At 54.1% G+C, this 26,328-nt stretch overlaps 8 protein-coding genes across 8 annotated transcripts; 5 read left to right on the forward strand and 3 right to left on the reverse strand.

Moving 5' to 3' along the window:
* The first annotated feature begins 378 nt into the window (after positions 1 to 378).
* On the forward strand, positions 379 to 1,848 carry HD553DRAFT_316835 (uncharacterized protein). Its single transcript, XM_046180677.1, has 8 exons — positions 379 to 611; positions 688 to 706; positions 781 to 1,240; positions 1,321 to 1,328; positions 1,393 to 1,412; positions 1,484 to 1,552; positions 1,614 to 1,673; positions 1,745 to 1,848. The coding sequence occupies exons 1-8, from the start codon at positions 486 to 488 to the stop codon at positions 1,796 to 1,798; spliced, it is 816 nt and encodes a 271-aa protein (XP_046034003.1). The 5' UTR covers positions 379 to 485; the 3' UTR covers positions 1,799 to 1,848.
* On the reverse strand, positions 1,849 to 7,227 carry HD553DRAFT_316838 (putative chromatin structure remodeling complex protein STH1). The gene is made up of 12 exons (XM_046180678.1): positions 6,635 to 7,227; positions 6,486 to 6,571; positions 4,969 to 6,406; positions 4,500 to 4,901; positions 4,112 to 4,443; positions 3,847 to 4,051; positions 3,565 to 3,788; positions 3,446 to 3,493; positions 3,214 to 3,388; positions 2,573 to 3,148; positions 2,410 to 2,514; positions 1,849 to 2,339 (listed from the first exon to the last, which is right to left on the reverse strand). The coding sequence occupies exons 1-12, from the start codon at positions 6,791 to 6,793 to the stop codon at positions 1,896 to 1,898; spliced, it is 4,194 nt and encodes a 1,397-aa protein (XP_046034004.1). The 5' UTR covers positions 6,794 to 7,227; the 3' UTR covers positions 1,849 to 1,895.
* Positions 7,228 to 10,480: 3,253 nt separating this feature from the next.
* On the forward strand, positions 10,481 to 10,932 carry HD553DRAFT_255423 (cyclin PHO80-like protein; the record flags this gene model as incomplete). The annotated part of the gene is made up of 2 exons (XM_046177348.1): positions 10,481 to 10,759; positions 10,858 to 10,932. Coding segments are annotated over 2 exons (354 nt in total), but the record flags the coding sequence as incomplete, so codon positions are not given.
* Positions 10,933 to 13,542: 2,610 nt separating this feature from the next.
* On the forward strand, positions 13,543 to 15,862 carry HD553DRAFT_344758 (uncharacterized protein; the record flags this gene model as incomplete). The annotated part of the gene is made up of 3 exons (XM_046183026.1): positions 13,543 to 15,108; positions 15,179 to 15,278; positions 15,345 to 15,862. The coding sequence occupies 3 exons, from the start codon at positions 13,543 to 13,545 to the stop codon at positions 15,860 to 15,862; spliced, it is 2,184 nt and encodes a 727-aa protein (XP_046034006.1).
* Positions 15,863 to 16,040: 178 nt separating this feature from the next.
* HD553DRAFT_276108 (autophagy-related protein 16) lies at positions 16,041 to 16,555 on the reverse strand (the record flags this gene model as incomplete). Its single annotated transcript, XM_046177939.1, has 2 exons — positions 16,041 to 16,250; positions 16,328 to 16,555. Coding segments are annotated over 2 exons (438 nt in total), but the record flags the coding sequence as incomplete, so codon positions are not given.
* A 2,658-nt stretch (positions 16,556 to 19,213) lies between these two features.
* On the forward strand, positions 19,214 to 20,833 carry HD553DRAFT_276322 (Alpha/Beta hydrolase protein; the record flags this gene model as incomplete). Its single annotated transcript, XM_046177952.1, has 2 exons — positions 19,214 to 19,781; positions 19,839 to 20,833. The coding sequence occupies 2 exons, from the start codon at positions 19,214 to 19,216 to the stop codon at positions 20,831 to 20,833; spliced, it is 1,563 nt and encodes a 520-aa protein (XP_046034008.1).
* Positions 20,834 to 21,038: 205 nt separating this feature from the next.
* HD553DRAFT_112535 (putative purine nucleotide biosynthesis-related protein) lies at positions 21,039 to 23,618 on the forward strand. The gene is made up of 8 exons (XM_046176433.1): positions 21,039 to 21,157; positions 21,229 to 21,355; positions 21,429 to 21,505; positions 21,570 to 22,067; positions 22,133 to 22,369; positions 22,438 to 22,742; positions 22,820 to 23,365; positions 23,437 to 23,618. Exons 1-8 carry the CDS (start codon positions 21,139 to 21,141, stop codon positions 23,446 to 23,448), a joined length of 1,821 nt encoding a protein of 606 aa, XP_046034009.1. The 5' UTR covers positions 21,039 to 21,138; the 3' UTR covers positions 23,449 to 23,618.
* On the reverse strand, positions 23,554 to 26,259 carry HD553DRAFT_112547 (uncharacterized protein). Its single transcript, XM_046176434.1, has 4 exons — positions 24,122 to 26,259; positions 23,851 to 24,054; positions 23,707 to 23,782; positions 23,554 to 23,639 (listed from the first exon to the last, which is right to left on the reverse strand). Exons 1-4 carry the CDS (start codon positions 26,189 to 26,191, stop codon positions 23,605 to 23,607), a joined length of 2,385 nt encoding a protein of 794 aa, XP_046034010.1. The 5' UTR covers positions 26,192 to 26,259; the 3' UTR covers positions 23,554 to 23,604.
* Positions 26,260 to 26,328: the final 69 nt, after the last annotated feature.

Here is a 26,328-nt window from a genome sequence, read left to right on the forward strand (position 1 = left end):
TTATTATATGTCCTCCCGTTCGAGTAGATTTTGTTTAGAGCGAAATATACGTCTTGAAGACACCAGCTACTAGTCTTATGTCAGGCTTGGGTCACGACTTGTCGGTACCGTTGAACAAGTCTCTTGTCTGTATGCAAGGTAAATTCGGCGAAGCCTCGTTAATTCGAGATCAAGCGAGGGAGGGGAGGGAGGGTGGGGGGTATGAAAAGTACCCCATTCATCTATCACTCCCGGCTCACGTGACGTGTACGGCATGCGGGGGCAAAGGGGGCGTAACCGACACACCCGAAGGTACCGGGGAGTGGGTCCGCGACGAGGAGGATCAGGTCTTCGGGGGGAGAGGGGGAGGGGAGGGGGGGGGGATGCAGCGAGTGCAAGGTTGTACTCGTATGGATCGATCGATCTCCCTTGATTCCTTGATTGTGTGTGCTACGTAGTTTGGCGACCCTTCCAGACAGACGATTTCGAGACCAATCACGGCAGACATGATTCCATCTCGAGTCAACCTTATCAACGTGCTCGTACCCGTCAAACGGGCGATCGACTATGCGGTCAAGATCAGGATCGCCAAGGACGGGAAGGGTGTCGACACGACCGTCAAGCATTCGATGGTCAGTATGCAGAATCCTCTCCAACGTGTTGGTTCCTAGCCAAAGGGGGTTCATCATCGCCGTTACTTGCTTGCAGAACCCCTTCGACGAGATCGGTACGTCTTCGCTGTCCCCCGGACTTATTTCACTGGGTTGGGCGACTCACATGCGAGCCGTTCTTTTACGGTAGCCGTCGAGGAGGCCATTCGACTCAAGGAGCGGACCAAAGCCGTCACTTCTATCATCGCACTATCTATCGGACCGGCCAAAAGTGTCGAGACCCTGCGAACGGCGCTTGCCATGGGAGCCGATTCGGCCGTCCATATCGTTACACCGGAAGCTCCATCGCCTTCGTCGAACCCTGAACCGGTAAACGTGGCAGCGGCCATCAAAGCCGTCATAGACCGATCGAAGGCTGCAGGCGCCGACAAGGCGATCGACCTCGTGATCATGGGCAAACAAGCCATAGACGATGACTCCGGAAGTACTGGTGGAATGCTTGCAGGCATGCTGGGATGGGGTCAAGGCACTTTCGCCAGCAAGCTTGACGTCGACAAGGCTTCTGGTAAGGTCGAAGTTACCCGGGAAATCGACGGCGGCCTGTCCCGCATCGAGAGCAAGTTGCCGATCGTTGTGACTACCGATCTCCGGTAGGTCTTGGCGTAGAGTTTGTCCTTGTGCACCAGCAGCTTATCCTCGCCTTTGACCGTGTCGGTTCGTTGGCATTTAGACTGAACGGTGAGTTTCTCCCATGACATACCGGCTTGTACTCGGTGCTGATCGAGTGCCTTGCCTCTTTCAGAGCCTCGTTACGCATCATTGGTCAGTCACGTTGCCGATTCCTGCACCAAGAACAATGCAGAGGCTAAACAAATTCAACCCTTCCACATCAGCCCAATATCATGAAAGCCAAAAAGAAGAAGATCGAATCGCTCAAGCCGGAAGATCTCGGGATCGATCTGGTGAGTACACAGGAGAGTTGGCTACTGTCGTGATAGGGTATTGAGCTTCGCCGTCGCGCAGTCGCCCCGTATGAGTGTTTTGAGCGTTTCCGAACCGCCTAAGAGGGTCGGTGGAGGCAAAGTGAGCTGGCTTTACCTTCAATACTGGTTGAACATCGAAGCGCAAGTTGGCTGACATTCTTGATGATGCAGGTTGAAAACGTTGATGAACTCGTGCAGAAGCTCAAGGAAGGAGGAATTGTATAGACTTCCATTACAACCCAAGTGAAATTCGTAAATATGAACTCGTAACGATGAACCAAAAGTCTCCGGGATTGAGTACAGGGTCGCTAGGGAAACGATTCTAATCGTCGCTATCAGACATGCGAGCGTCTTCTTCCTCTTCTTCGTCATCTTCGCTGGCTCCGTACGATTTCTTGGTGCCAGCACGGCTGCTAATACCGTTTCTGCCGGTATTACGGCCGGCGCCTGTGTTCAGCTTGAGCTTGAGCTTGGGCCCAGGAGGTTGAGGCGCTCCAGGAGTACCCTCGGCGGCGGACACATTGGCGCTCTTGTTGTCGAGCTCGTTTAGCTTCTCTTTGTATATCTGCTGGAACAAAGCTTCCAATTCGTTCGCCAGCTCGAAGATCTCCGACCCGTCAACGTTGTAGATCCTAGCATTTGCCCAGATTTGCATCATATCCCGCTCGAAAGTGTCCATCATTTTGTAGACCCCACGAGAAATGTTGGTTTGGACTTTCTTTAGCCACATGGGTGTCTTGATCATCTCGTAGTAGAGCGGGGTGTCCTGAAGTAGCGCCAGAAGCCGATTCAGTCAGCATCACCCCCATATGCCAGATTTAGATAATATGCCTCACTTTGTGAACTCGGTCCTGAAAGACCGCTGCGCCAGGGTGAGTAAGAATTTGCTGTACGATGCTGCTCTGGATCGCCTTGTAAAGCTTAGCCACTGCAGGATCATTCTGTTAAAGGTGGCATGTTAGCTACGTACGACGTAACAAGCCACGAGTCTGCACTCACGCCGTCCTCAGAAGCGCCGATAGACGCTTGACGTCTACGCTTGCGCGGCTGATCGTCGCTGATAGTGGAGGCTGCATCTTCCGCATCGGTAAAGCCGAGGTTGCGTTTCGCACCACGTCCCTTCCGTTGTGGCTGTGGAGTGCCGGACGCAGAGTCGCCTTCTCGGATGGACCTCGCCGCACCTCGCCTACGTTTGGCTTTCCGTTCTTCCACCGTTTCACCTTCGTCATCGTCATCCGAATTATCTGCGCCAAATAGGTCGGCGTCGTTGAACTCGTCATTGTAGTTGATGGAAATCTTTTTTCTCTGCCCACGACCAGCAACAAGATCGGCTTCGCGTTGCAGTTTAGCTTCGTCCACAGCCTCGTATTTGCGGGTATAAGGCTCAGGTAGTTCGTTCATTTGGATCAAGCGGGGCAGGGCACCAGCAGCTCTTTCTGCAGCCTTGCGCTCCTCGTCCATTTGGGCAAAGAGGACACGTTCTTCATCCCCTCTGGCCAAGATGTCGTTGAGAGTATCTTCATCAGGCTCGGCATCCTCTTCATCCTCTTCATTCTCCCGCTCCAGCAGCGACCGCTAAGGATATTCAAGCGAGAGGACTTAGCATGGGCTATTGCCATAGGAGTCAGTTCCACACTCACCAAAAAGCTCTCCCGTTCCTCTGCGGTGGTGTGCCCATCAAATTTACCAGCCTGGATAATTTGCCCATCCAATGCGAGCTTGCGCTTGGCGACTTCGATGATCCCCTCCTCCACGGTACCAGAGGTAACAAGACGGAAGACACGGACCTCCTTCTTTTGACCGATACGATGCGCTCTGAGACAGGAAATGGTAAGACTTGGTCAAGAGGCAAATAAATGGCAAGAAACTTGCCTATCTTGCGCTTGCAAATCGGCGTGAGGGTTGTAATCTGAATCGAAGCTATGTAGCATGTTCGCTCTGTCAGCTGTTGTGTTCACTGAGGCGTGCTCTCAGCGTAGCTGTGCACCCACATGATAACCGTGTCCGAAGATTGCAAATTCAGACCGAGACCACCAGCTCGAGTCGACAGGAGGAAAATCTTGTAGGGGGAATCAGGGTTGTTGAATGTGGACAGCAATTCTTGTCGGACTTCTGCCTTGGTGTGACCGTCGAGCCGACAAAATTTGATGTCGCGATAGTGAAGAAAATCTTCCATGATGTCCATCACGGTCGTCCATTGAAAGAAAATCAGCACCTGACAACAACAACACGGGTCAGCGTGCCTGTCAGGGATCGCTACAGGACAAACTTACTTTGTGGTTGGTTTTGAAAAGCTTGGGCAAGACTCGATCTAACAACTCGAACTTTCCAGAGCATCGCCAGACCTTGTCGGATGCGCCTCCGCCAGCGAAGGCAACGGGATCGATATCCGCTTCCGTAGACTGATTCGCGAACGGATGCTGACAGATTTTTCGCAATTGAATCACCATGTTCTGCAGTGCAGATGCCTTTCCGTTCCTGAGATAGGATGATCGTAAGTTCAATAGATCATGCTCGACATGCCCACATACAACTCACTGCGTGTTTCCGCCATCTCGAATCAATTTGCCGAATTCCTTCATGTGCCTGTAGAGTACCGTCTGGAGGCTGCTCATTTTGATCTTGATGATCTTTTCCGTCTTGTCCGGAAGTTCTGACTCTACGTCTTTCTTCAAGCGACGAAGCAAGAACGGTCTAAGGACCTTGTGAAGACCCTTGACGACGAGGAGTTTCTCTTCTTCCGTCATTTCAGCAGTTTCTGACCCGGTCCCAGCGAAAGGCGCATTGAACCATTCGTCAAACGACTTCGCAGAATTGAATACTTTGGGGAGTACGAAATTGAGCAACGCCCACAGTTCGGGAATATTGTTCTGGCAATGAACAAGGATTAGTATCGAGCTCTAAAAGCGCATATCACCCATCTCACCTGTAGTGGGGTTCCCGTAAGAATAATTCGGAACTTGGTGGAATATTTCTCGTTCAACGTCTTCGCCAGTTTGCTTTGAGCATTCTTCATACGATGGCCCTCGTCGATGATCATATGATGCCATCGGATTCTACCAAGCGCGTTGGCTTCCTTGATGACGTATTCGTAGGTCGTGAGAAGGACCTGGAAATCCACGCGCTTGACCTGATCTGCAAGAGCCTTTCGACTGTTCTTGTCTCCCTTGAGAATAAGAACCTTCACGCCTGGAGCCCATAGCTTAAATTCCGAGGTCCAGTTTGTCAGCGTCGAAAGTGGTACCAGGACCAGATATGGGCCATTTTCCTGCTTTTTCTCGATAAGATAGGTAATCAAAGAGATCGTTTGAATGGTCTTTCCGAGACCCTGTATAGCAACAGAACTTCTAAGCATTTTGGGACCTCACAATGGACGTGCGAGCAAACCAACGTACCATCTCGTCTGCGAGAATCCCGTTCAGCTTGTTGTTGTACAAGCTGACCATCCACTCAAGACCTTGAATCTGATAGCCCTTGAGCGTACCGCCGACCAGCAGATCGGCCTGTTTCGTGACCGATTCTTTGATCAGATGGGTCATCGCAAGATAGTCTCCCTTGGTGGCTTCAGCTCCACCGTCGATCGGCAAGTTAGCATTCCTGTTGCCTGGCTGACCACCGTGCTTGACATCCTCCTGCTGTAGCTTTACTTGATTCGCGAGCGAATCGAGATAAGCGTCAGTCCGTTTAAGCAAATGGGTGATACGAGTGTCCTTGGCTTGGTCGATCAAAGCTCGGTAGCTATCTTCATCGTCGTTCTTCAATGCCTTGAGACGTTCTTTGGCAAGCTTTTCCAATCGCCTCTGCTCTTCCTTCTCAATATCCTTGTGCATCCTCAGCACGGCCAGACCGAGGCGTTTGCTCTTCTCGCTGCTTCGGCGTGCGGTCTCGACGAGTGAAATGCCGTGATCGCATATCCCACGCACATATTGCAGATGTTTGTCCTTGCTCAACCTTTCACGCTCGAGACGCTGTCGCTTTTCTGCATCTTCCGTCTCTTTGGCGCTTCGAAGCGTGAACGTCCGCATCCTCCTAAAGTCTGTCCTTTCGCTGGGCAAACGAGTCGCCGCATTGATGTCCCGCAACATGTCTTCCCGCAATAGCTTCTGCTTGTCCCTCAGCCGCAAACCGCGCAATTCGATGGCGAGCCTGATTGAAGCCGGGGACTTCTGTTCGCCACCTAGGGGTCTTCCATTGGCTTGAGCTGTCAGGTTGGGTACAGGCTTGGCACCGTTCAGCGATCCACCTGGTACGAGTGTTTGTTCCAGCTCTCTCTGCCGCCAATTCATGCGACCTTGCAGATAACGTTCGTGTTCTTCCTGGATCAGGTAGGGATCAATTCCCCTCGGCATGAGAGCTGGTACCAAGAGACGTTGAAACTTGGACATGGAGAATGGCACGTCCGAGGTCGGACGATCCAAGTAGAGCACGGGGTCGCTCGAAAGAGTATTGTACGGATAGATGACGGAGTCCTCGTCGTACTCTCCCGCATAGGGACGTTCCCTGGATTGAACCGACGAAGAAGCTGCGCTCGCTAACGTCCTAGCCTTGTCCATCTCCATCATTGCCTCGACCGTCTTGTCGATCGCTTGAGCATGCGGGTCCGCTGGGCCAGCCAGCGGACTTTCACCCATGACCGCTTGCTGTACGTGCTCGGGCAGGGGTACGTTGCGTCCCAGGTTTTTGAAGGCGTGAACTTGCGTACGGAGTTGCGATAGTTGAGCCGGGGTCATGTTCATATGACTTGGGCCGGCAGCAGGACCAGCAGAGGGAGCCGAGGACACGGCGTGTTGACCGTTACTTGGTGGCCGTTGTGCACCTCCGGGACCGTGAGCTCTGTTTCAAGGACAAGGCGGGACAAGAGACGATGATTCCTGAGCGATTGGCGTTGGAAATCAAGACGGCATGCACTTACGAGACCAGCCTCAGGACGTCCATGAGACTTTGCAGGTCTGTACTCGTCTCTTCCGTCCATCCAGCCTTTTTCAACTGTTGCGCTTTCTACATGACAGGCAACGGAAGACTCAGCGTCGGTATCACTACGAAGCGAAGCAAGATACACACGATCAAGATGGTGTTGAACTTGTTCTTGTCCATGGCTCGAATGATCTGTTGCTCTGCCTGAGGACTGAAAGCGACCCTGTGGGCAGCAGGCAGCCGCAAGCCGGACTGTTGGCCGCCGTCTTGACTATCGACGGTCATACTCGATCCAAAATTGTCCATTTCAGGTGGACGTCGACTATCTTGTTGGGATGCAGGTGTACAGGGGATCTTGATCACTGGGGGATGGAAACCGTTTGATCCTTATTCCTTGCACAAGGTCAAGGGTCAAATGACGTCTTGTAGCTTGTAGCTTGTTGACTTTGTGTCAATCGCGTCCCGCCGTCCGCCGAAGTTGATCCTCGAGTAGCGAGTAGTCAGTCGCTCGAGTGTAGCTGGTGATCCAACGAGGATATGGATCCGTGGGGTGGGTGGAATGCGATTGATATGGGACACGCGACAGTGCGGCTTGATCGTCGAGAGTCGAGAATAACGAAACCGTTCAGGATGCCTATCCCCTTGTCTTGCCGTCTCGCAACTCGCCGTCTTTTGACTTTACGAGAAGCAGTCGTGTTAAACGATAATCTACTGGCGACGAGCTGCGAGAGAGGTAGTCTACGAGCTACGAGCTACGCCGGTGTCTGCTTGCGTGCTTGCATCCCTTTGACGCGTCTCCCTCGGATCCGCATAACACACCTCGCTACTGTCAAGCGCACCCCGCGCGCTTCTACCTTGCCGCGCACCTCGGCGACATGCTTGCCCCAACCGCTCCTCGATCTATCCAAGATTCGCTTTCGAATCTGGAATCGACAACGCATGCAACGCAATGCGCAATAGATAGGCGTCCTCGTTCAAGCTGACGAAAGTCTATACATCGCATGAGTATGCGGATCCTCGGAGTGTACCAGCGACAGGAACAAATACAGGGACTACATGCATTCGCATGATCGGATGATAGACCACGAAAGGTTCTCTTTGTTCACACCCAATGCCTTGTCTCGTAGTTTTGGCTACAATGATGGTCTCACTGTGCACTGTCCCCCGACTGACACGCTCGTCATTCAGAGACATGAACGGCTCGGCATCGCTTGCGGACGAGGTGCAACAATTTGTCTTCCAGCTGAATGAGTTTCGCATCGTTAGGCGGGTAGAAGCTGTGAGTCTGAATCCCTCGCCCTCTCACCCATCGGCTCGCTATCGCAACGACGTGGTCCACTCAAATTTGAACACGTACTCCCAGCCCCGAGAGGTGGTGGTGCGTGTTGCATGATCGATCCTTTTGGACTACGCAATGAACAAAGAGCAAGGACGATCGCCGGTATCGTGACAAGATCCACCCGCCGTGCAGTGATCCCGTGTGTTTGTGTCGGCCCTTTGATTCTTCTACGCCATGACCGGCCACGCTATCCTGATGCGCGAGTTGACGTCGGCCGTTGCATCACACGCAATCACGCTCCCGGGCCTGGTCCAGATCACAAAGAAAAAAGGTCCCATGAGCTTCCCGCGGGACCTCGTGTCGACAGCATATTCATCAGCCACCTTGGCCCGCCCCCGTCTCACCATCTTTGGGTCCCTGCCGCCGAGAATTGCGCACGAGCTTCTTGCTGGTCCAACAAAGTTCGGGGGCCTTGCGCCCACAGCCTCCTTGTCCTTCTTTTTCGAAACATGGGATCTGGTCTCTAAAGTCATCTCTATCGCCTGGCGACACATTCAACCTCCGTTGTCATCGTCGTTAGCAAACGACGGGGTAATGGCGCGGGGACGCGGGGACAACCACGATCGAAAAGGGTGAATCGAAGCCGTGCATCGGCCCTTCCAAGAACATAGCACCCTTGCCGGATCAAGGTCGTTCCTACCTACCTCTCGGCACTAACCCAAGCTGCCTCCATTCTTCTCTTCATCCATCCGACGATCTCAGACCCACCGCAACAAAGTTGACCGGCACGAACTCCGTTCGCCTACAGCCACGATGTAGGTGGGCGTATGTTTACCGGGTCGGGAGCAGGATCCATTCTCTATAAGGTCATCACCCTCGAATGGGTCGGGTCGTAGAGGAGGAGGGCTTGTATTTTCCCCTCGTCATCGCAAGTCGACACGACAGCAGTACAGCAGTAGAGTACATGCTTCATAGAGCGTAGGAGTTCACAACAACGACAATCGAAACGACATTTTAAACTCTCTCACTCACGGCGACGAAACAATTGACGATAAACTCCGCTCACAAGTCCGAGGCGGTGTCCTTTCCATCGCAACTATCCGACCGACTCGCAGCCGGTTCTGCTGTGTTACTGTCGCATCCAAAGGAGGTTTCAAATAGCTTGCGAGGATCCTTCGAACTACCAACCCATTGACATAAGCGGATTCTTTCCGTGTCGATCGGCAGTCAGGACGACGACCGACCACGGAACGATCGACGAAACGTGATCTTCACCCCGCCCCCTTTGGCCCTTTGAGCATCTCAAAGGACTTGGTCAGCTTTTTCCCTCTCCTCGCTGCCCCGTCCTCTCGCGTCGAAACGATCAAGGGATCTCCCTTCGTCGCCAAGGGGAAGGTCGAGTCGGACTTTGTCATCTCTGTGGAGATCTAGCTACATAACATTCAGTTGCAAGAAGCAAGACCGGTCATCCGCTACTCGATCACTGCTAGCACTGCTGCTTACGGTGCAATCTCACCAAGATCTTGCATCCGGTGACACTCGCTATAGCTGGTATCAAACTCGTGACCTGGCTCGGACCCCTTACGGTTTCATCTCGGAAAGGTCTGATCACCGGCTCACTGATCACTGATCACTGATCTAGAAAATCTAGAAAAGAACTCGAGACACATTCCATCGCCTAGCTTCCGCGTGATCGAGAAACAAAAGCCATTGTCGACGACCCAAGCCGAGCACGGGCGCACGGATCGTCATCAGCGGATCAGATCAATCAAGCGGAACCCGCTTTCCCTCCCGTTTCTTCCCTGTGATTTGATCGGGATCCACCCAGACGCGCCACGAGGCATTAAAGGGAATCGAAGTTTCTACCATAACCCTGGCTAGCTCGGACCTCGGCCAGATCCACCAGCAAATCGCGCCCTCGTGTCGAAGCGAGAACCTAGTCGTCGTCGTCGTCGTCGTCGTCGTCGGATGACGATCGGGTCGGTCTGATCTGTTTTATTTCCCTCTCATCGAACGACCCGCGACACGGCGACACAGCCCAGAAGCGAACGAATAATCAAAACATACTTCGACCTGCACCTGTTCGCCCCGTCCTTTCCTTCTCGCTGCTTCTCACCCGACCCCACCGAAACCACCCTGGTTTTGGGAAACCTTTGACTCGTCGGGCGATCCCGACAGAGGAGGGGACCACCACATATAAAGGGCTAGCGGACGGACTGGACAACTCAAATTCTCAAAGGCAACCTCTTCTCTTTCGCTACCGCAAAACACAAGTCACATTCCTTCAAACACCTTCTCTACACCTACGCCGTCCCCGTCGTATTGGACGATGAATCACGAATACGAGTGGGAAGGTCCTTTGTTCGACGACGGCTACAACTATCAGCACTATCCGCACCAGGATTCATCTAGCCCACCCTCGACCCTGACCCGGACACCTGCCGATTACTGCCTCTCGGCATATCAGGCGCCGATGTTCCAGGGGTTGCCTGTCATGTCAGACTTTTCTGCGCCTATCACCTTCAATTGGGTCGACTACTATGCGGGTAAGTTCGTGTTCGGCCACGGTCCAGACGGAGGTGCACTCGGTTGTCTGAAGCTGACGGGTCCATCGTTCTTGCCAACGCCCAGATATCCTCTGCCTTTTGTGGTTCCGGGACGATCCTTCCTTCCAGCAACCAGCATCCTACCCACAAGGCTATCTCACTCCTCCTACGAAACAGCCCGCGACACGAAGCCGACCGACCCTAGCCTTTCAATGTTTCGTCCAAAACGTCATCAACGCTACCGCCGTCTCTCAAGCAGTCCTCGTGCTCAGCCTCTGGTATATCGAACGTCTCCGGTCGAAAAACATTGCTGCAGTCACGGCTGGAGGGAGTGAATACCGCTTATGTGCGACCGGTATGATGTTGGCCAACAAGTACCTCGATGACAACACGTACACCTCGAAGACGTGGTCGAGCATGACTGGGATCCCCTTGAATGAGATGAACGTAAGAACATTCCGTCATGACAATCGCTTCGTTCAGATTCAGTGATCTAACATCCCACCTGCTATCGCCTTGTGACATGGTCATACTGCAAAATACAGCTCATGGAAATCGAGTTTCTCGCTTCACTCGACCACAACGTCGGCATCTCTGACGAAGCGTATTTATCTTGGCTTGACGTCCTGGGTACACTTGCCATGTCGGCCGCTCATGCGCGCCACAGCGTGTATCAACCCATCGCGCCTTCGGATTACCCCTTTACCTTCGAGTCAACTTATCCCGCTCCCTCGTACGAATTCCCGCCGTCCACCCAATACCGCGCCCGGTCAACCTCGCCCAGATCACGTCATCGGATCATTAGAAACGGATCATCCGACATGCCTTCGCTCCAGCAAGGCGTCAAAGCTATCGAGATCGAGCCTACGACTAGTTCTAGCTCTAGCCCACTCGTCATGCCTCCAGCGAAGAAGAGGTCGGCTGCGCAGGTCTGCTCCGCTACACCCGACCGAGCCGTTCGGCGTATGAAGAGCACTCAAGACGCTCAACGCCGTCACTCGGCGCAGCGCCTGTTCGCGAGGACCCAGAGACGAGGTGCCGATTTCGACAACCAGATCTACCCAGCCAATGGTTCTCTCGAGGACGTACCTCCTCCCTCCATGGCATCTTATCAAATCAACACGCCATACTCTATGACTCACACAAACTACTCGATGCCGGATGACTTGGCCACATCCGCCTTGCCGTCGCGCCACCAGGGTCCCGCGGAGACGGCGTACCTTCAGCTTCCCTACGATTACAGGTTGGGTTATCAACCGCGACAAGAGGTGAGCTGAGACCTGAGGAGCTAATACCTACACGCACGAGACTTATCATGTTTGCAACCCGCTGTAGGACCTCACTTTTTACACGGTGGCTGCATCACCTGTCGAGGACGAGTACCTTTATCAACAACAAAACGACCATGCCACCAAAGTGGGCAAAGCACGGGTACCCAATCATGGCCAATACCAATCATCTGGTCAGCAAATCCAGCCACTACCGATGAGCAACCAGTATCATCCCCGCCATCATTTTCAGCGACCACAACAAACCGCTCCATACACATACTGGGCGACCGACATGCAAGGTCCGCGTCGATCATCCGCGCCGCAGCTGCACGGTGTCCAGGCGCAGTACAACGACCCTGCCTATGATCACATTGGTCGAGGTTCGTTTGTCCAATGTTGAGCAGGCGGCCTTGCCAAACTTTGCGCATCATGAACGACGCAGTCCTGCTCAGCCTCAAAACATGCACTCCCCATTTGCGAGCAACATCAACCTCATCATACACGACACGCCTGCCACGACTTTGCATACGACAATCATCGATCATCATAACCAGTCCCCACATGTCAATCGTCCATTCACATTACGCTGTATCCATTAGACACACCCATGGGACGCACGTCGTACCCCAGTTATTTCTTTAGAAAGACATGTAGTATCCGCATGATTACAATATCAAATCAGCGGTTGACCCAAAGCTTTGTGCACGAAGCTATTAAACGTGATTGTAAGCAGAAGTCTCGATGCGGAATCCGCATCGGTCGATCTAGAACCCTGTCGAGTGGACTAGTTCCGGGCATCGAGACTGTCTGACGTACGTTTGCTCAGGGTTAATGAACCATCGAAAACCCGCAATGTCCATGCTTCATCTCACAGTGATTCAATAAGTAAAGGAAAGTTTGGTCTCGAGACTTACTCGAGTAGAGCTGTTCCCTCTTCTCAAGACCGGCGTTGATCGATTCGCTATCAGCTCGAAGACGAAGTTGGCCCATTGCTTACCGGTGCGCACGAAGCCAGATGACGGCTTCTGAAACACGATCAACCTATTTTCGACGTTTGTGCCCCGTGTGACGGCGTGAGATCGTTTCCCGCCTTTGAGAGTTTTATCGATCGATCTTATTGGCTTGGGCGAGCCGTGCGAAGTTCTTGCTTAAGGAACGGGATGATACAGTTTTCCATCGGATAAATCACCGAACGGGTTGTCAACATATCTGCATCAAAACCTGTTTTCAGAGCTGAATTGTCGAGATACGGGATAGCGCATGTGGCGCTTCTGATGTAGCGGAGAGTTTGGTCCGTTCCCATCGGCCGGCAATCGATGACCGCTGCTCGAAAAAGTGTCAGTGTGATCGATCCATGTTGTAGAGAATTTCACGCAGACTCAAAGAAAGTCATTCGAGCTGTTGAAATCCCGGAGTCGATATCAAGCGTTCCCCGCAGTCTTTGACGAGGAGCGACCATCCAAGAAGGAATTCACTGCGATACGCTGGCAAAAGAAGGAATAGGCTTGACCTGGATCTGGCTGACAAGGCTGGTCTGACGATCCTCATCAAAATGACTGGAACGTAATTCTACATGATCCCGGGTTTCACGTTTGTACACAATCATACACGACACTACGCTACCATTCCTGATGACGTAATCACGGAAACACGAGCTTCCCCCCGATCCCCGACATCCCATCCCACAACGACAAGAGGTCAGCCATGCTGGTCACTGCGTGCGTACGTGTAGAGATGTGTAGGAACAAATGATCACCTTGCACCTTGTGATCTGACGAAACCTTGCCAATAGCTTTCCTAGAACAAGGATGCCAGAGCATCGGCTAACCAACCGATCCACGTAGCCCAGCCGCATTTCGTTATCACCTCGATCCGCTCTCTCACCACTATAGGCAGCTGGCTTACAAGGGGTCAACTCATGGGTCCGGTTCAAACTATACGCAGCTCGTCAGCTCGAGTATGAACATCTCCGGATCTTCTGTGTCTCCCTTCGTGCAGTCCGGGCATCAGATCAGCGGCGATCATTATGGCGGAGATCTTGCGACACGAACCACTGAACGACACATGACTAGCCATCCAGAGCCTGCCGCAGCAGGTTCCAACATCAACCGGCCTCGGTCCACTTCGAATGCTTCGACTTCGTTCCCTTCTTCGCACGACGCCTTCGGACTCTCTGCTAGTCCATCTGCCACATCCAGCATGACCAAGGTATATACACCCGGAAATCCGAACAACACACGACAATCCAGTCCATGGTCCTTTTCTGGCTCGAATGGTTATGGCCTGTATGGCTTGGGTAGCAACGCTGCCATGACGCCTGACACCTCGGCGAATAGTTCCTCTGGAAATCAATTCGCCCACGGTGTCCTTCCGACGTCGACTCTTCTTGGGGACCCTCAGTTTCGTATGAACCGGCCGTCTGGACTGAGTCAGGCCTGGGCAGGTGATGACATGGAGTCTGAAGATGTCTCGACCGGCACAGGCAGGACTCTGCCGAGTGGATTGGACTCAGCCAATACGGACGTCGAGCAGTGGCGCAGTAATCTCGACCTGCCACCTCATTTGCGTCGAAGCCAGTCATCGTTTGCCTCAATACCTGATCCCAAATCTCCTCAACTTGACAATCCAGGCGGTTACAATGTTGGGCTCAGTGCTCCCTCCTCGTCCTCACGATTCTCGATGGCACTACGCCGGGTCTCGAGTGAGCACTCGGCGGTCCGAGACTCATCGGATATAACGGGAGCGTATCGGGCACAGGGTCAGGACGGCTTCAGTCCTGGGAGCATGACTCAAGATACCCAGGCTGGACATAACAATCTCGACCGAATAGCACGAACGCCACCAAAGAGCTTTGGATATTCATTCGGAGGCAAAAGGTTGTCTGGCCATCGCGACAGCGGCGATGGCATGGAAGCCGGTGGGGGTAGCGATGAGGGTAATACCGGCCGGGAGCGTAGTATGAGCGGCGGATACCTTAACGGTGGACGGAGGAGAAGCAGTATGATGGATGCTGCTCAGCCGAGATTGCTTCCTGCAAATCTACGTAAAACTTTGGCTGCAGAAGCCAACTTGCCTATGCAAGAGATTCGCTCGGAAGCCTTGCTCCAGAGGTTGATTCTGTCCAATTCGGAGTCGCTACCAATGACACCGAGGCCATCTCGTCGGGGCAGACTTTTAAACAGTCTGCCAGAAGCAGAATCAGACGACAGTAATGACGAGCAGGAAGATGACAACAGCAGCGACGAGGGACCTTTTGCCGTAGATGATTTGGTCACTGGAGAAGATATGGCGACAGGAGGGATGGACGTAGAAATGTCGGCACATCACTCGTCGCCCTTCGCCTTCGCCCCCGCTAATGGTATGCGGGCTTCGAGGCATTATGGGGCGTCTGGGCGAAGCGCTCAAAGTCGTACAAGCCAAACCGCTACTTGTGTCGGAGTCGGCGATTTTGGACATACCCCAGGGATGTTGGCGGATGACCGCCACGATATGAGAGCTAGTCAAGGCAGTGCTAGGGGGAGTGACGTAAGCCATATGTGCCGGCCATGATGGTAATGCGATGCTTATGGTCGATTCCGTTACTCCATTCTGGCAGGCCAGCGGCAGTGGCATGGATGTAGCCAGCGGTTCCAAGAGCAACGCAACAGCTTGGCGGGAAAGCCCGGCCGCTAGTGGTAGGACGAACAAAAGAAAAGGTGAGAACGAAGGCAGAGCGAACGTCACAGAGTTGATTCTGACCTATCAACTACTGGTGTGATCAGCTGCATTTGACGATGCTCGTTTCGAGCCGTACAACAAGCGGTATCGACCTGGCGACCAATCGCCATCGCATTGGACAGGAACCTTGCCCCCCGGTCCTACTCCAATGTCGCCTACAGGGCATCACGTCTATTCGGATCCAATGGACTTCACACCCCATGCCACGAGTCGCTCAATCAGTTTCGCTAGATCTCGAGGAGGCTCGCCCGCTGCAACTAGCCAGATACAAGCGATGCGGACGGTGTCTCCCGTCACATCTTCGCCCTTGGCGAGCATGGCTGCCGCCGGCACGAACGGAGGTCCGATCGGTATGCCGCCTGGCATGGCCATGGGCTATCGGCCGACGATCGGGATGGGCGGCTTGGGAATGTTGTTGATGAGCAAACGGAACGGCCAAGGCGTCGGAACGGGACTGATGGGTAACGATGGCGAGACCGCCGTGGCGGAGGGGATTGGTGGGATGGACGTGCGGAGCCGAGATCAAGACGGGGAAGAAGAAGATGAAATGGTGTTCGACTGATGCGGCTGGATGGTGGACGAGGACAAGGACGATTAGATTACTTGACAGGCTCGAGGCGGACCAGCCGACTTTTCTCCTGAGCTTTGTACTTGACATGATGATGTACACGACGGCGGCACGTGTCAGCCCGTTCAGTAATAAGAAGACCTGACCCGTAGGCGACGCCTATCAAGCGAACCTATCCCTCCAAGGTCGCGCCCCCCGACGTGTTCTTGTCCTGATCTTTACTGCTCTCGCTCTCGAAATCCGCATTCATCTTGTCCACGCGCTCGTTCATCTTGTCCAGCCAGCGTTGCAAGAGACTAGCGTTGTCTGCCTGTAGTGCCGAGTTTCGTTGCGAAAGTTGGTCGAGCTCGAGGTGGAGTGAAAGGATCTCGTCGTGCAGATGCTGTTCTCCCGAGGTGATCAAGGGTCAACGGGATCAGACAGGCCAAAGTACGGGCAGGTCCGGCATGTCTCGCTCACCTGAACGTCAACCTCCTTGACCTTCCACTTTTCCTCGTGCTCACGCTCGCGTTTGCTCATCCTCTCGTTCCTCTCCTTCATTGACCTCATCTCATCCTTGAGAGCCCGGATCTCGTCGTCCCTTTCTCGTAGAGTATCGGTCAGCCGAAGCTGCTTGTCTTGCGAGGCCGATCTGGAGCGGTAAGCGTCCGAGAGTTCGGCTCGTAGATGCGATAGTTGCCTTTCGAGCGTAACGATGTAGCTTCTGGCCCCAGCACTGTTTCAGGGCGGAAGAGGTCGAGGATCAACATCGTATACTATCGACATCCGGAATTGAACGCGCCCCACCTCTCACCTGTCTTGCGGTGCGATACCGCCGGCTCCCTCCGAAGTCGATCTCAACCACGCTGCGTTGCGCTCCCTCGAATCCTTGAGACAGATCGCCAAGCTTCGGTCTAATGCAGAAGAGGCAGGAACATGTCAGCCGGAACTCGTAAGCGAGTCATTACGGTTCTCTTCTCAAAGGCATCACACTCACAAGCCTGAATGATGTCGGCATGGACGCTGTCGGCGGTCTGGCGTTGTTCCAGCCGGGCTCGATAGACCGCCTGCCACGAAGATTCGGCGGGAGCCTGAGTCGAGAACAAGGTGGACATGATCGATTGGAAGTGGAGGGATGCTTATTTATCGGGTATCTCGGGCTCTGTGAATATGATCGAGTCGTCGTACCGATTTGAGAAGCCTAGTATCGTCCCGTGTTCGGGCATTGCTGCGTACGTCCTACTTCCCAGCTGACGTAAGCAAGCAAGCATGTTTGTTTTGGGTGGAAATACGAGCGGGGCTTTTGGCGTTTCACAAAAGAACAATAGAGATCGCGAGCTTTGATCCCATCAATCGTTTGCCTCGGGTGGAGCGGGAAAGGGAGGAAGGAGAGGGTTTGCGGTCTGGGAGACCGGCAGAAGGTTATCTTTCTCGACAGGCCGACAGGCGGGTCTGATGGAAATCCTTTGAAAGTGATGGAATGATCAAAGGACGGGACCCCCGCGTGCGTCTCTAGAAGGGGACGGGCAAGTGGATCATCGATCGATCCAGCTCATCTTGGCTCCACACATGCGAAACCGAATCGGGTTGGGTACAAGGGAGAAGTGACACGGACCCACCCCCCTTCCCCACTTTCGGCTAGAGGGGCGAATTCGATCGCATGGCGACAGCGACCAACCCCCTCCCACGACGCTGCCTCATGTCGTCCCGCCATCGATCCGGATCGTGATACAAGTCATCGGTACATCAACATTTCGACAACGACCAACTGTACTCCCAACTTGCAACTTGCAACCTGCAACTGTACAAACTCGATTACAACTCTATCGATCTAGCATTGACCCAATCCGCATCCTCGGATCTGCTCCATCAGATAGCACCCCAAACATCTTCTGTACCGTTCGACCCATTCTTTGCAACTTGGTACGGACCCCGGTCGGTTACGAAAGGACAGATGTCAACAGTAGCATATGGCTCCATTGGATGCATGATATAAAGCAACAGCTAGCATCGAGCCAAACACATCATACGGTATGCCAGATCAATCAGCGAAAGACCAAGATGACACGGCCTCGATCAGGTCGTCCGTCTCCAGCATCTTTCCCTCCTTTTCGTCCAACCGGAAAGGTAAAAGAAGGCCCCTCTCGAACCTGTGGGTCTTTACGAATAACTCTCGAGCACGATCCGGGGATCAAGGTGGAACGGCAGGCAGGCCTCAGTCGAGCGCAGCGTTCTATGGAAACAATACGCTGGACGACACAGACGGTCGGAAGACGCCGACTCGATCAGCTATCCCATGGCAATCTCGCATTGCTGGCCCTCCGAAGAGTCCTTTACCTCCTATTTCGGACGGTGATACTACTCCGACCTCGGCCCAAACCCACATCCCTTCAACACCGCACGACTTGTCAGGCATGTCCTCGCTTCGTCGTAACGGCAAGCTGCTGAGAGCCCGGTCGTCGGCGTTGAACTCGCCCATAGCATCGGTATCGCCTAGCCTAGCTACCACACCGCAGACGGGGCTGTTCAATGAAATCGGAAACGGGTCGGACTTGCCGATTCTGGTAATGAAGGATTCACCAGTCGCTGTAAAGGCCGATTGTCAGCTTGACCTGCCTTCAAAGGATGCTGGCATTTCCGGAGCACAGGATCTCAGTCGGCCGATGCCGGTCGAAAACGTCATCCCGAGGAGGAAGCGGAAGGGCCTCAAAGCAGAGCCAGGGCGATCTCTTCGCAAGTCAGGCTCGAGAGAGGGACCGCTCGACATCGCTCAGGAGATCAGAGAGGATGACCGAGAATCTCGCTCCGACGTCGAAAGGGATATGCCTGGTGAGCTAGACCAGGTTGATGTGCGGTGTGACGTGCCTCATAGCTGACGCAAAGTACGTAACCCCAGGCCTATCTACCGATGACATGGACCAGATGATAGAAAGATTCAAGCCTAAACGAGTCCAAAGTCGAGGCAACATCCGCCCACCAGCAGCCAATCCTGCCTTTGACGCAAAGAATTCCGGTCAAGGTATCGCCAAGGGAACGAATCCGCGACGCACAAGCAGTCGTGACCTACATTCGATCGCTGCCGAACTGAGTAGGGGCAAGGTGGTCCCCATCCGGTCGGCTTCCAAACCGCAAGCCGAGCCGAAAAGCATCGACGATATCGTTCGGCGACATGCTTACGATTCGCCAGAAGTTTTTGGCTTGAGCAGGAAAGCGGTAGATAATTTACCGATCTGCCAAGAGGCTCAAGGGAACGATACGCTAGACAACGTGCTTTTGACGCGCGATCTTATGCTTCAAAGATTGGAATCGAACGATCCTTCCGTGAATTCGGGAAGCACTGTATCCTCGAATAATTCCGGTCCTCCCATGCCGCCGCAAGCCCAGGCGTACTATGCAGCTACAGCGAGCTCAGACACCAGGGTGTCTCTGGCATCTTCTAATTCGTGGGAAAGCCTCAAGCGAAGGCTCGACAACGACGCTGATCCAGACCGTGCGATTTCGAGATATCTCAAATCTCGCCGGTTGAACCGGATCGTCACCCTGAAACGACCAGGCCAAGCTGGACAGGTGCTATCGGTCGCCGAAGCCGGGGATCCGGAAGGCTATCCTGTGCTTGTGTTCCTAGGTCTCGGATGCGTACGCTATCTGATCGCCCTGTACGACGAGGTGGCTCGAGGGGACAACATTCGGTTGATATGTATAGATCGCTGGGGTCTCGGCAAGAGTCAAGAGGTAGCATCGGAACAAAGAGGTTTGCTTGAGTGGGCCGACGTTGTCAAAGAGGTCATGGACCAGATGGAAGTCCCTACATTCGGTTTGATGGCTCATTCCGCTGGTGTTCCCTATGCCCTGGCGACCGCGCTTAAGATGAAGGATCGCGTCAGCGGAACCATCCATTTGCTAGCGCCTTGGGTCAACATCGACGTCGATGGAGGTGAGCGCATTGAACTAATGTGGTCTCAGACGTCGAGCTGACTTTTCAGCACTTCAGGTTACAAGTGGCTGAAGTACGTGCCATCCAGCGTCATCAAGACGGCTCAGGCGACCGAGTGGAAGTTTCACGGATGGAGACTGGGTAGCTTGCCTGCTTCACCTTCTGAAGGTATCGGATACACCCCACCTCAATCTGCTCGGTCCGTGATGGGCACAGCATCGGGATACTTTGTGGGAAGACTAGGTCGACCGCAAGTATCCCCTGGTTTGCCTCAGGTATATACCGGGGACTGGGCTAGTCGAGGCTGTTCATCATCGCGAGTCGACCTCGGCGTTGGTAGTAAAGGCGACCCCACAGGCGACACGACGAGCAGACCGCCAGTATCACCTTTAGTACGACCAAAGAGTTCGGCAGGGAGGCTTGCCCGAAGGCTTTCCCAAAGCGTCAAACCGAACGGTGACGATACGATAGAGCGACTGCGCGTCGGAACCAACCAATCAAGCAAGCTCCTTCGACTTGCTCCTAGCAACGCTTCCGCCACGAGTATAGAAACAACAGCGGATGTCGAGTTGTCGTCCCGATCTGGCGTGCGCTCGAGTCGCGTCAAGAGGATTGTTCCGGCACGTACGACTAGTCTGCCGTCCATCGACCTGGAACGCCCGAGTTCTCGAGCACAGAGCACCCTGTCTGCCGCGTCGAGCGTGGTACCGCTCGCGGGCGAGACTTCACTGGCCACAGCGATCCTCCAAGCGTCTCACGCCGAGGCGCTGCAAGGGGGAAGCGCCGACCTGATGTCGATATTGGGCAGGGACAGCAAGGATTGGGGCTTCTCGTACAGCCATATCGAGCATCCCTGTCGAGTCTGGTTAGGAGACAAGGATGACAAGATCGGCGAGAGAGGCGTACGCTGGATGGAACAAGAGATGAAGCATTGCCAAGTCGAGATCGTCGCTGGGGAGGGTCATAATCTCATGACGAGTTCACGGGTCGTTCTGATGGTCTTTTCCAGACTTCAGCCTGATGTACGAGCTTGGATGAGTCGATCCACATGAGAGATGAAAAGATCTTTGTGCCAAAGCACCCTGAAACACTCCGATTGCTCCGATCCCGTTACCCCTCGGCTTTCGGGTCGGGGGGATCATGATGGAAATCTTACGTAATCAGATTTTTCCCTCCGAGCAGCTCTCGTCGAGGACTAGCGGTCGCTGCTGCTGCTTCCACAAAATGACTACTTTTCATCTCTAGCTTTAGCAATTATATCGACTGGTCGTCGACCTCGATGGATCAATTATCATACACACGAGAGTGTTCATAGTGATCCTACACCAAATCAAAAGGAAACCAAACTGAAATCAAAATGTCGGAAGCTCCTATCGGTACGCTCCACAGCGGTCCACGACTTGCACCTGCCAGGAGTGACATCCTGACTGCATCACCTTGCATCCAGCTCTATTGTCCGTTTACGACAAGACTGGTCTCCTTCCCTTTGCCAAGGGATTGAAAGAACTCGGTTTTCGACTTTTGGGATCCGGTGGTACCGCCAAGCAGATTCGAGAAGCTGGCATGGAGATCGAGTACGTTTTGACTTGCAGCTTGGATGCTTGATACGAACGATCGCTGATATCAGTCAGGCAATCTTGGTTACAGGGATGTTTCTTCGATCACCAAGGCCCCCGAAATGCTTGGAGGACGAGTCAAGACTCTTCACCCGGCAGTTCACGGAGGTGGGTCGCATGTACTAAATGCTTGCAGCTGAACGTGTGTCTGATAGGATTTCGAGCTTTACAGGTATTCTTTCGCGAGAAATTGAATCTGACCTTGCCGATTTGGCCACCAACCAGATTTCTCCGATCACCCTGGTAGTCTGCAACCTCTACCCTTTCGTCTTGCAAACTCAAAAGCCCGACTGCACTCTGGCTGGCGCCATCGAGGAGATTGACATCGGTGGTGTCACCCTACTGAGGGCTGCCGCCAAGAACCACGCCCGCGTTTCCATCATCTCGTCTCCTTCCGACTACAATGTCATCCTTCAGGAATGGAAGGAGAGCGGCAAGGTCTCGGACGAGACGAAGCGAGGTTTGGCAATCAAGGCTTTCGAGAGCACCAAGGCGTACGACGAGGCCATCGCCGACTATTTCAGGAAGATGTACTCGAGCACCGACTCGGCTGCCGACTCCAAGGCTGGAGCTGGTGTCGCTTATCAGCGTGTTCCTCTTCGATACGGTGCCAATCCTCATCAGAAGCCTGCCCAGGCCTTTGTTGAGCAGGGTGAAATGCCCATCAAGAGTGAGCACCGCCGCCGAACTTTCCTTGCCGCTCCATACTAAATCTTACCGACCCGCATCGTCCAGTTCTATCTGGATCCCCCGGTTACATCAACCTCCTCGATGCTCTCAACTCTTGGGCTCTGGTCAAGGAGCTCGCTGCCGCTTTCGAACCCGCTCTCCCCGCTGCTGCTTCCTTCAAGCATGTCTCCCCTGCTGGAGCCGCTGTTGCTATTCCCTTGGATGACCGAGAAAAGAAGGTGTTCGGCGTGGATGATTTGAAGGAGCTATCTCCCTTGGCCAGCGCTTACGCTCGAGCTCGAGGTCAGTATCTCTGGTAATTAAGGTGCACCTTCAACCATATTGATGGCCAACGCCCTTTCCACTCGTAGGTGCCGACCGAATGTCGTCTTTCGGAGACTTCATCGCCTTGTCCCACACCGTCGACACTCCTACCGCCAAGATCATCTCGCGAGAAGTCTCTGACGGTGTCATTGCTCCCGGCTATGAACCTGAGGCCTTGGAGATTCTCCAGAAGAAGAAGGGCGGCAAGTACTGTGTCTTGCAGATGGACGCCGACTACGTTCCGCCCGAAATTGAGACCCGGCAGGTCTACGGTATCTCGCTCCAACAAAAGAGGAACGACTGCAAGATCGACGAGACCTTGTTCAAGAACGTTGTCACCACCAACAAGGAGGTATGTCGGTGACTACGTAGCGAGTTTGCAAGAGACAAGCAGGCTAATTTGTTATCGTGCGATTTCCAAATTTCAAGCTCACCAAGCAGGCCATTACCGACTTGACTGTGGCCACCTTGGCCCTCAAGTACACCCAGTCCAACTCGGTCTGTTACGCTCTGAACGGAGCTGTCATCGGTCTCGGAGCCGGTCAGCAGTCCCGAATCCACTGCACCCGATTGGCCGGTGAGAAGGCCGACAACTGGTGGCTGCGACACCACCCGCGTGTCCTCTCGCTTCCCTTCAAGAAGGGAACCAAGCGTGCCGACAAGGCCAACGCTATCGACCTCTTTGTCACTGGCAACGTCTTCGAGGCCGACCCCAGCGAGAGGTCGCAGTGGGAGAGCTTGTTCGACGAGGTCCCTGCTCCGCTCACCAAGGAGGAAAAGGAGGCTCACATGAAGGAGTTGACCGGTGTCGCATGTTCGTCGGACGCCTTCTTCCCCTTCCCCGACAACGTCCACCGAGTCCGCAAGAGTGGTGTCCAGTTCTTGGCCGCTCCCGGCGGTTCCATCATGGACGCCGAGTGCATCAAGACCGCCGACAACTATGGCATCGTCTTTGCCCACACCGACCTCCGTTTGGTGAGTTTGCCACAGCTCACTCCTAGGGCATCAAGCTGGCGACTAACATCTTACATCTCGCTATGTAACAGTTCCACCACTAGAATGATATATCAAGACTTCAAGGAGATTTGTACAGCTTTATGTTTCGTTAGATAGGCATTAGGGTAATCGAGGCTTCAACTGTGCTCGTTCGTTTCAACATGATGGGGAATATGCAAATTGTGATTCCGTCCGCGAGAGGCATCAAGCCGGTTTGTCTATTGGCCTGATAAGCGTCGCAGCTGAGCCATGGCTACGTGGAGTTGAGTTGATTAGCGGAGCTCCAAGCGATACGCTTCAAACAGGTCATCTCCACTCACGAGCTTGCTCGGGTTCTTGTCCGTTACCGGCGGCAATGAGCGCGCGAAGTTGTTTAGGTTCCATCGAACGTCGTCTCTGCCGATGCACGGCATAAAGTTCATATCAGCTGGCCGTTCCCGGGATGATACGCCCCATCGTCTTACCTTTTTGAAGGACTCAATCTCCTCGAGGTTGATCTCGTACGCTTCTTCATCAATTCGCTTCCCAGCCTCTTTACATCGCGTAACCCAGCTGATTCCAACGAGATACGGTTTCGGATCTTCTTGACGGCGGTACCAGGCTACCGTAGACGTTTTTCCCGACTTGTAAACGATGTGTGTACACGATTCGGTAGGTTTAGCAAGTACCTAGGTGGGCAAGATGGTGAGGATGAGCTCAATCTTGAGTCAGCCCTAGGGGGGAAGAGGTACTGACCTTGGCACCGCAAAACCTGAGCATTTCTGCAAAGACCGTCCCGGCGTCATCTCCCTCTGCAGTCCTCACGTCGACATAGGCCACGACGCCCTTGAGGCAGCCCGTCCCGGCATCGCTCTCGATGAGGTTCTGTAAGTTTCCCCCGATCGTCCCTGATCTGACCAATTGAGAGTCGGAAGGTGCCACGCTCGTCGCCCTCGATTGCGATTGAGTCGGTCCGGACCTTGCTTGTTCCTGACCAACACCCGCCAACGAGGACACCCGCCTCTGCCCCATCATCGTCGAACTGCGCTTCAGACCCGCCGGACCAGGCAGCCTTCCGGGCTCGGACGAACCGCTGGCGATCGACTTGGCAGCACTGCTCGCGGTAGGCATGGCGAAACCGCCCAACCGCCTCTTTTCCCCCTCGACCTGGTTCGGCGCGCTCGCCTTGACTTGCAATTTTGCCAAAGCAGCGCTGAGGCCGTAGAGGCTTCCTTTCGTGTCCGATCCGAGTCCTTCCCGTCGACTCGGTATCCGAGCTAGTCCCGATGTATTCGAGGAGGAGAAGGCGGACGGACGGGGATTCGGGTCGGTCGCTGTCGTATCCATCGCATCCACGGCCGGTAGAGCCACATTACGGGCCATCGGACGGGAAGGCGCGGCGCCAGGGCCGAGCGAGCTCGGATAAGATGGCCTCTTGAGTTGGAAGCTTGAGATCATGTGGGTAGTAGATCCGCTCGGTCTGGCTTGCAGATTCGACGACCCGGTAGTTCCGAAACCTAAATCCCCGAGTCTCGCTTGTTCTCTCTTGGGTTCGTCTTTCACGTCGTCTACTTGCATCCCATCGTCATCCCCTGATCTGGCTCCAAGCGCACTCGGCAAAGTACCTGACGTCCTCTGCTTTGGCTCGAAACCGCCCGCTTCTGCTACCCTTTTTCTAGGCGGAGTCGGTGGTTTGATCATTCCGCTTGCCATCAAACGTTCGCCGACGGATCGTTGGGGAGACGACGTAGACGCTGACATGGTCGCCGATGGCGTTACCGATGCCTTGCTCTTGCGTCCACCCAGGACCTTGGACGGGCTATCCGAGACCCTCCTTCGTTTCCCCTTGTGTCGCCTCTCTGGAGTATCGATGTTCGGTTCCTCCGTCTGGCCGCGAGTTCTCGTCCTCGATCGGGCGAGTGCAGGAGATGGAGAAGGAGAGAGCGAGGTAGCCACGTCCTGACCATGACGAGCTCGAGCCTGACCCCTCTCTGTCGACATGGAAGGCGAATCGGACGGGTGAGAGGGTCGTTTGCGTTTGACCTGGGGCAGCGTCTCTTCGGTCGGTAGAAGGCGGGTCATCCCGCGGTAATCTGTAGCTCCCGCCGTTTCTGGACCCGTCGAAGAGGATGCTAGAGAAGATGTGGGGGCTGCACCAAAGGCCAGCCGGCTCTTTCCTATAGGCAAGAAAGGCCTCTCCGCTGGGGCACGCCTCTTTTGTTGTCTGCTACGGGGTGTCAAGAGCAACTCGTCCTCGCTATCTTCATCATCCATCCTGAACCCTCCCGGCTGAATCTCGATCGGGCTAGGATGGTTTGGTTGGCGACAGATGGTGTGATTCGGTCGGGCTAGTGATGGTTTCGGTGGTGTTCGGTGAGCGGGATGTTGGGACGGAAAGGAAGGGATCGAGGTCTGGCCCGGTTTAGGTAGGCCGTCGAGTGTCGACGGTACCGCAGTGCCAGATCCCAGACCGAAATCTTTGCCAGCGCCGTCACTTTTCTCTTCTGTTTGTGCTTGGTCGCCCGCCTTTTGCTGCACATTCTTGAAGCTGTCCAGCAGAGGCCCTCGCTTCTTCCCGCGGACCACTCCACCAAACATGGTCTTTCCCCCGTTCCTCTCGATCTGAACGAACGTCTCGAGGTGTTTCCTACTCTGGGCTAGCTTGGTCATCGAACGTGTCTGTGCTGAGCGAGGAGGGTTGTAAGACGTGGTCGAGGCCATGTTGCCGGGAGGATGAGTGGACGTTGCGCGTTTCTGAGCAGGGATCGAGGTTGCAGGTGCGGGTCGGGGTGGTTTGTGACCCGGTAGATGGTTGTCGGTCGACATGTCGGAACGTGGCCGGGGGAAGGGATTGGCAATGATACGAGTATCTCTCTATGGTGTGATGATGATCGTGTGTGTGTGATCAGACCACTTATGCTACTTAGTTGTTGTTTCCCTTGTCGAAATGGAAAGTCGATCAA

This window comes from Filobasidium floriforme (genome assembly GCF_021052385.1).
Source record: "Filobasidium floriforme strain CBS 6241 chromosome Unknown HD553scaffold_21, whole genome shotgun sequence".
Taxonomy (NCBI): domain Eukaryota; kingdom Fungi; phylum Basidiomycota; class Tremellomycetes; order Filobasidiales; family Filobasidiaceae; genus Filobasidium; species Filobasidium floriforme.

Bases quoted from the DNA above. Each gene is read 5' to 3' on its own strand.
- HD553DRAFT_316838 (XM_046180678.1), bottom strand. From the start codon at position 6,793: ATGGACAATTTTGGATCGAGTATGACCGTCGATAGTCAAGACGGCGGC. The intron at 3,389-3,445 runs GCAAGTTTCTTG...TTCCTGTCTCAG, and splicing joins GATTTGCAAGCGCAAGATAG to AGCGCATCGTATCGGTCAAA. The intron at 3,149-3,213 runs GTGAGTGTGGAA...GAATATCCTTAG, and splicing joins AGGAACGGGAGAGCTTTTTG to CGGTCGCTGCTGGAGCGGGA.
- HD553DRAFT_112547 (XM_046176434.1), bottom strand. From the start codon at position 26,191: ATGTCGACCGACAACCATCTACCGGGTCACAAACCACCCCGACCCGCA. The intron at 24,055-24,121 runs GTCAGTACCTCT...TTGCCCACCTAG, and splicing joins TCAGGTTTTGCGGTGCCAAG to GTACTTGCTAAACCTACCGA. The intron at 23,640-23,706 runs GTGAGTGGAGAT...AACTCCACGTAG, and splicing joins ACAAGAACCCGAGCAAGCTC to CCATGGCTCAGCTGCGACGC.
- HD553DRAFT_316835 (XM_046180677.1), top strand. From the start codon at position 486: ATGATTCCATCTCGAGTCAACCTTATCAACGTGCTCGTACCCGTCAAA. The intron at 1,413-1,483 runs GTCAGTCACGTT...CTTCCACATCAG, and splicing joins AGCCTCGTTACGCATCATTG to CCCAATATCATGAAAGCCAA. The intron at 1,553-1,613 runs GTGAGTACACAG...GCCGTCGCGCAG, and splicing joins AAGATCTCGGGATCGATCTG to TCGCCCCGTATGAGTGTTTT.
- HD553DRAFT_112535 (XM_046176433.1), top strand. The intron at 22,068-22,132 runs GTGAGCACCGCC...CGCATCGTCCAG, and splicing joins GGGTGAAATGCCCATCAAGA to TTCTATCTGGATCCCCCGGT. The intron at 22,370-22,437 runs GTCAGTATCTCT...TTCCACTCGTAG, and splicing joins CGCTTACGCTCGAGCTCGAG to GTGCCGACCGAATGTCGTCT.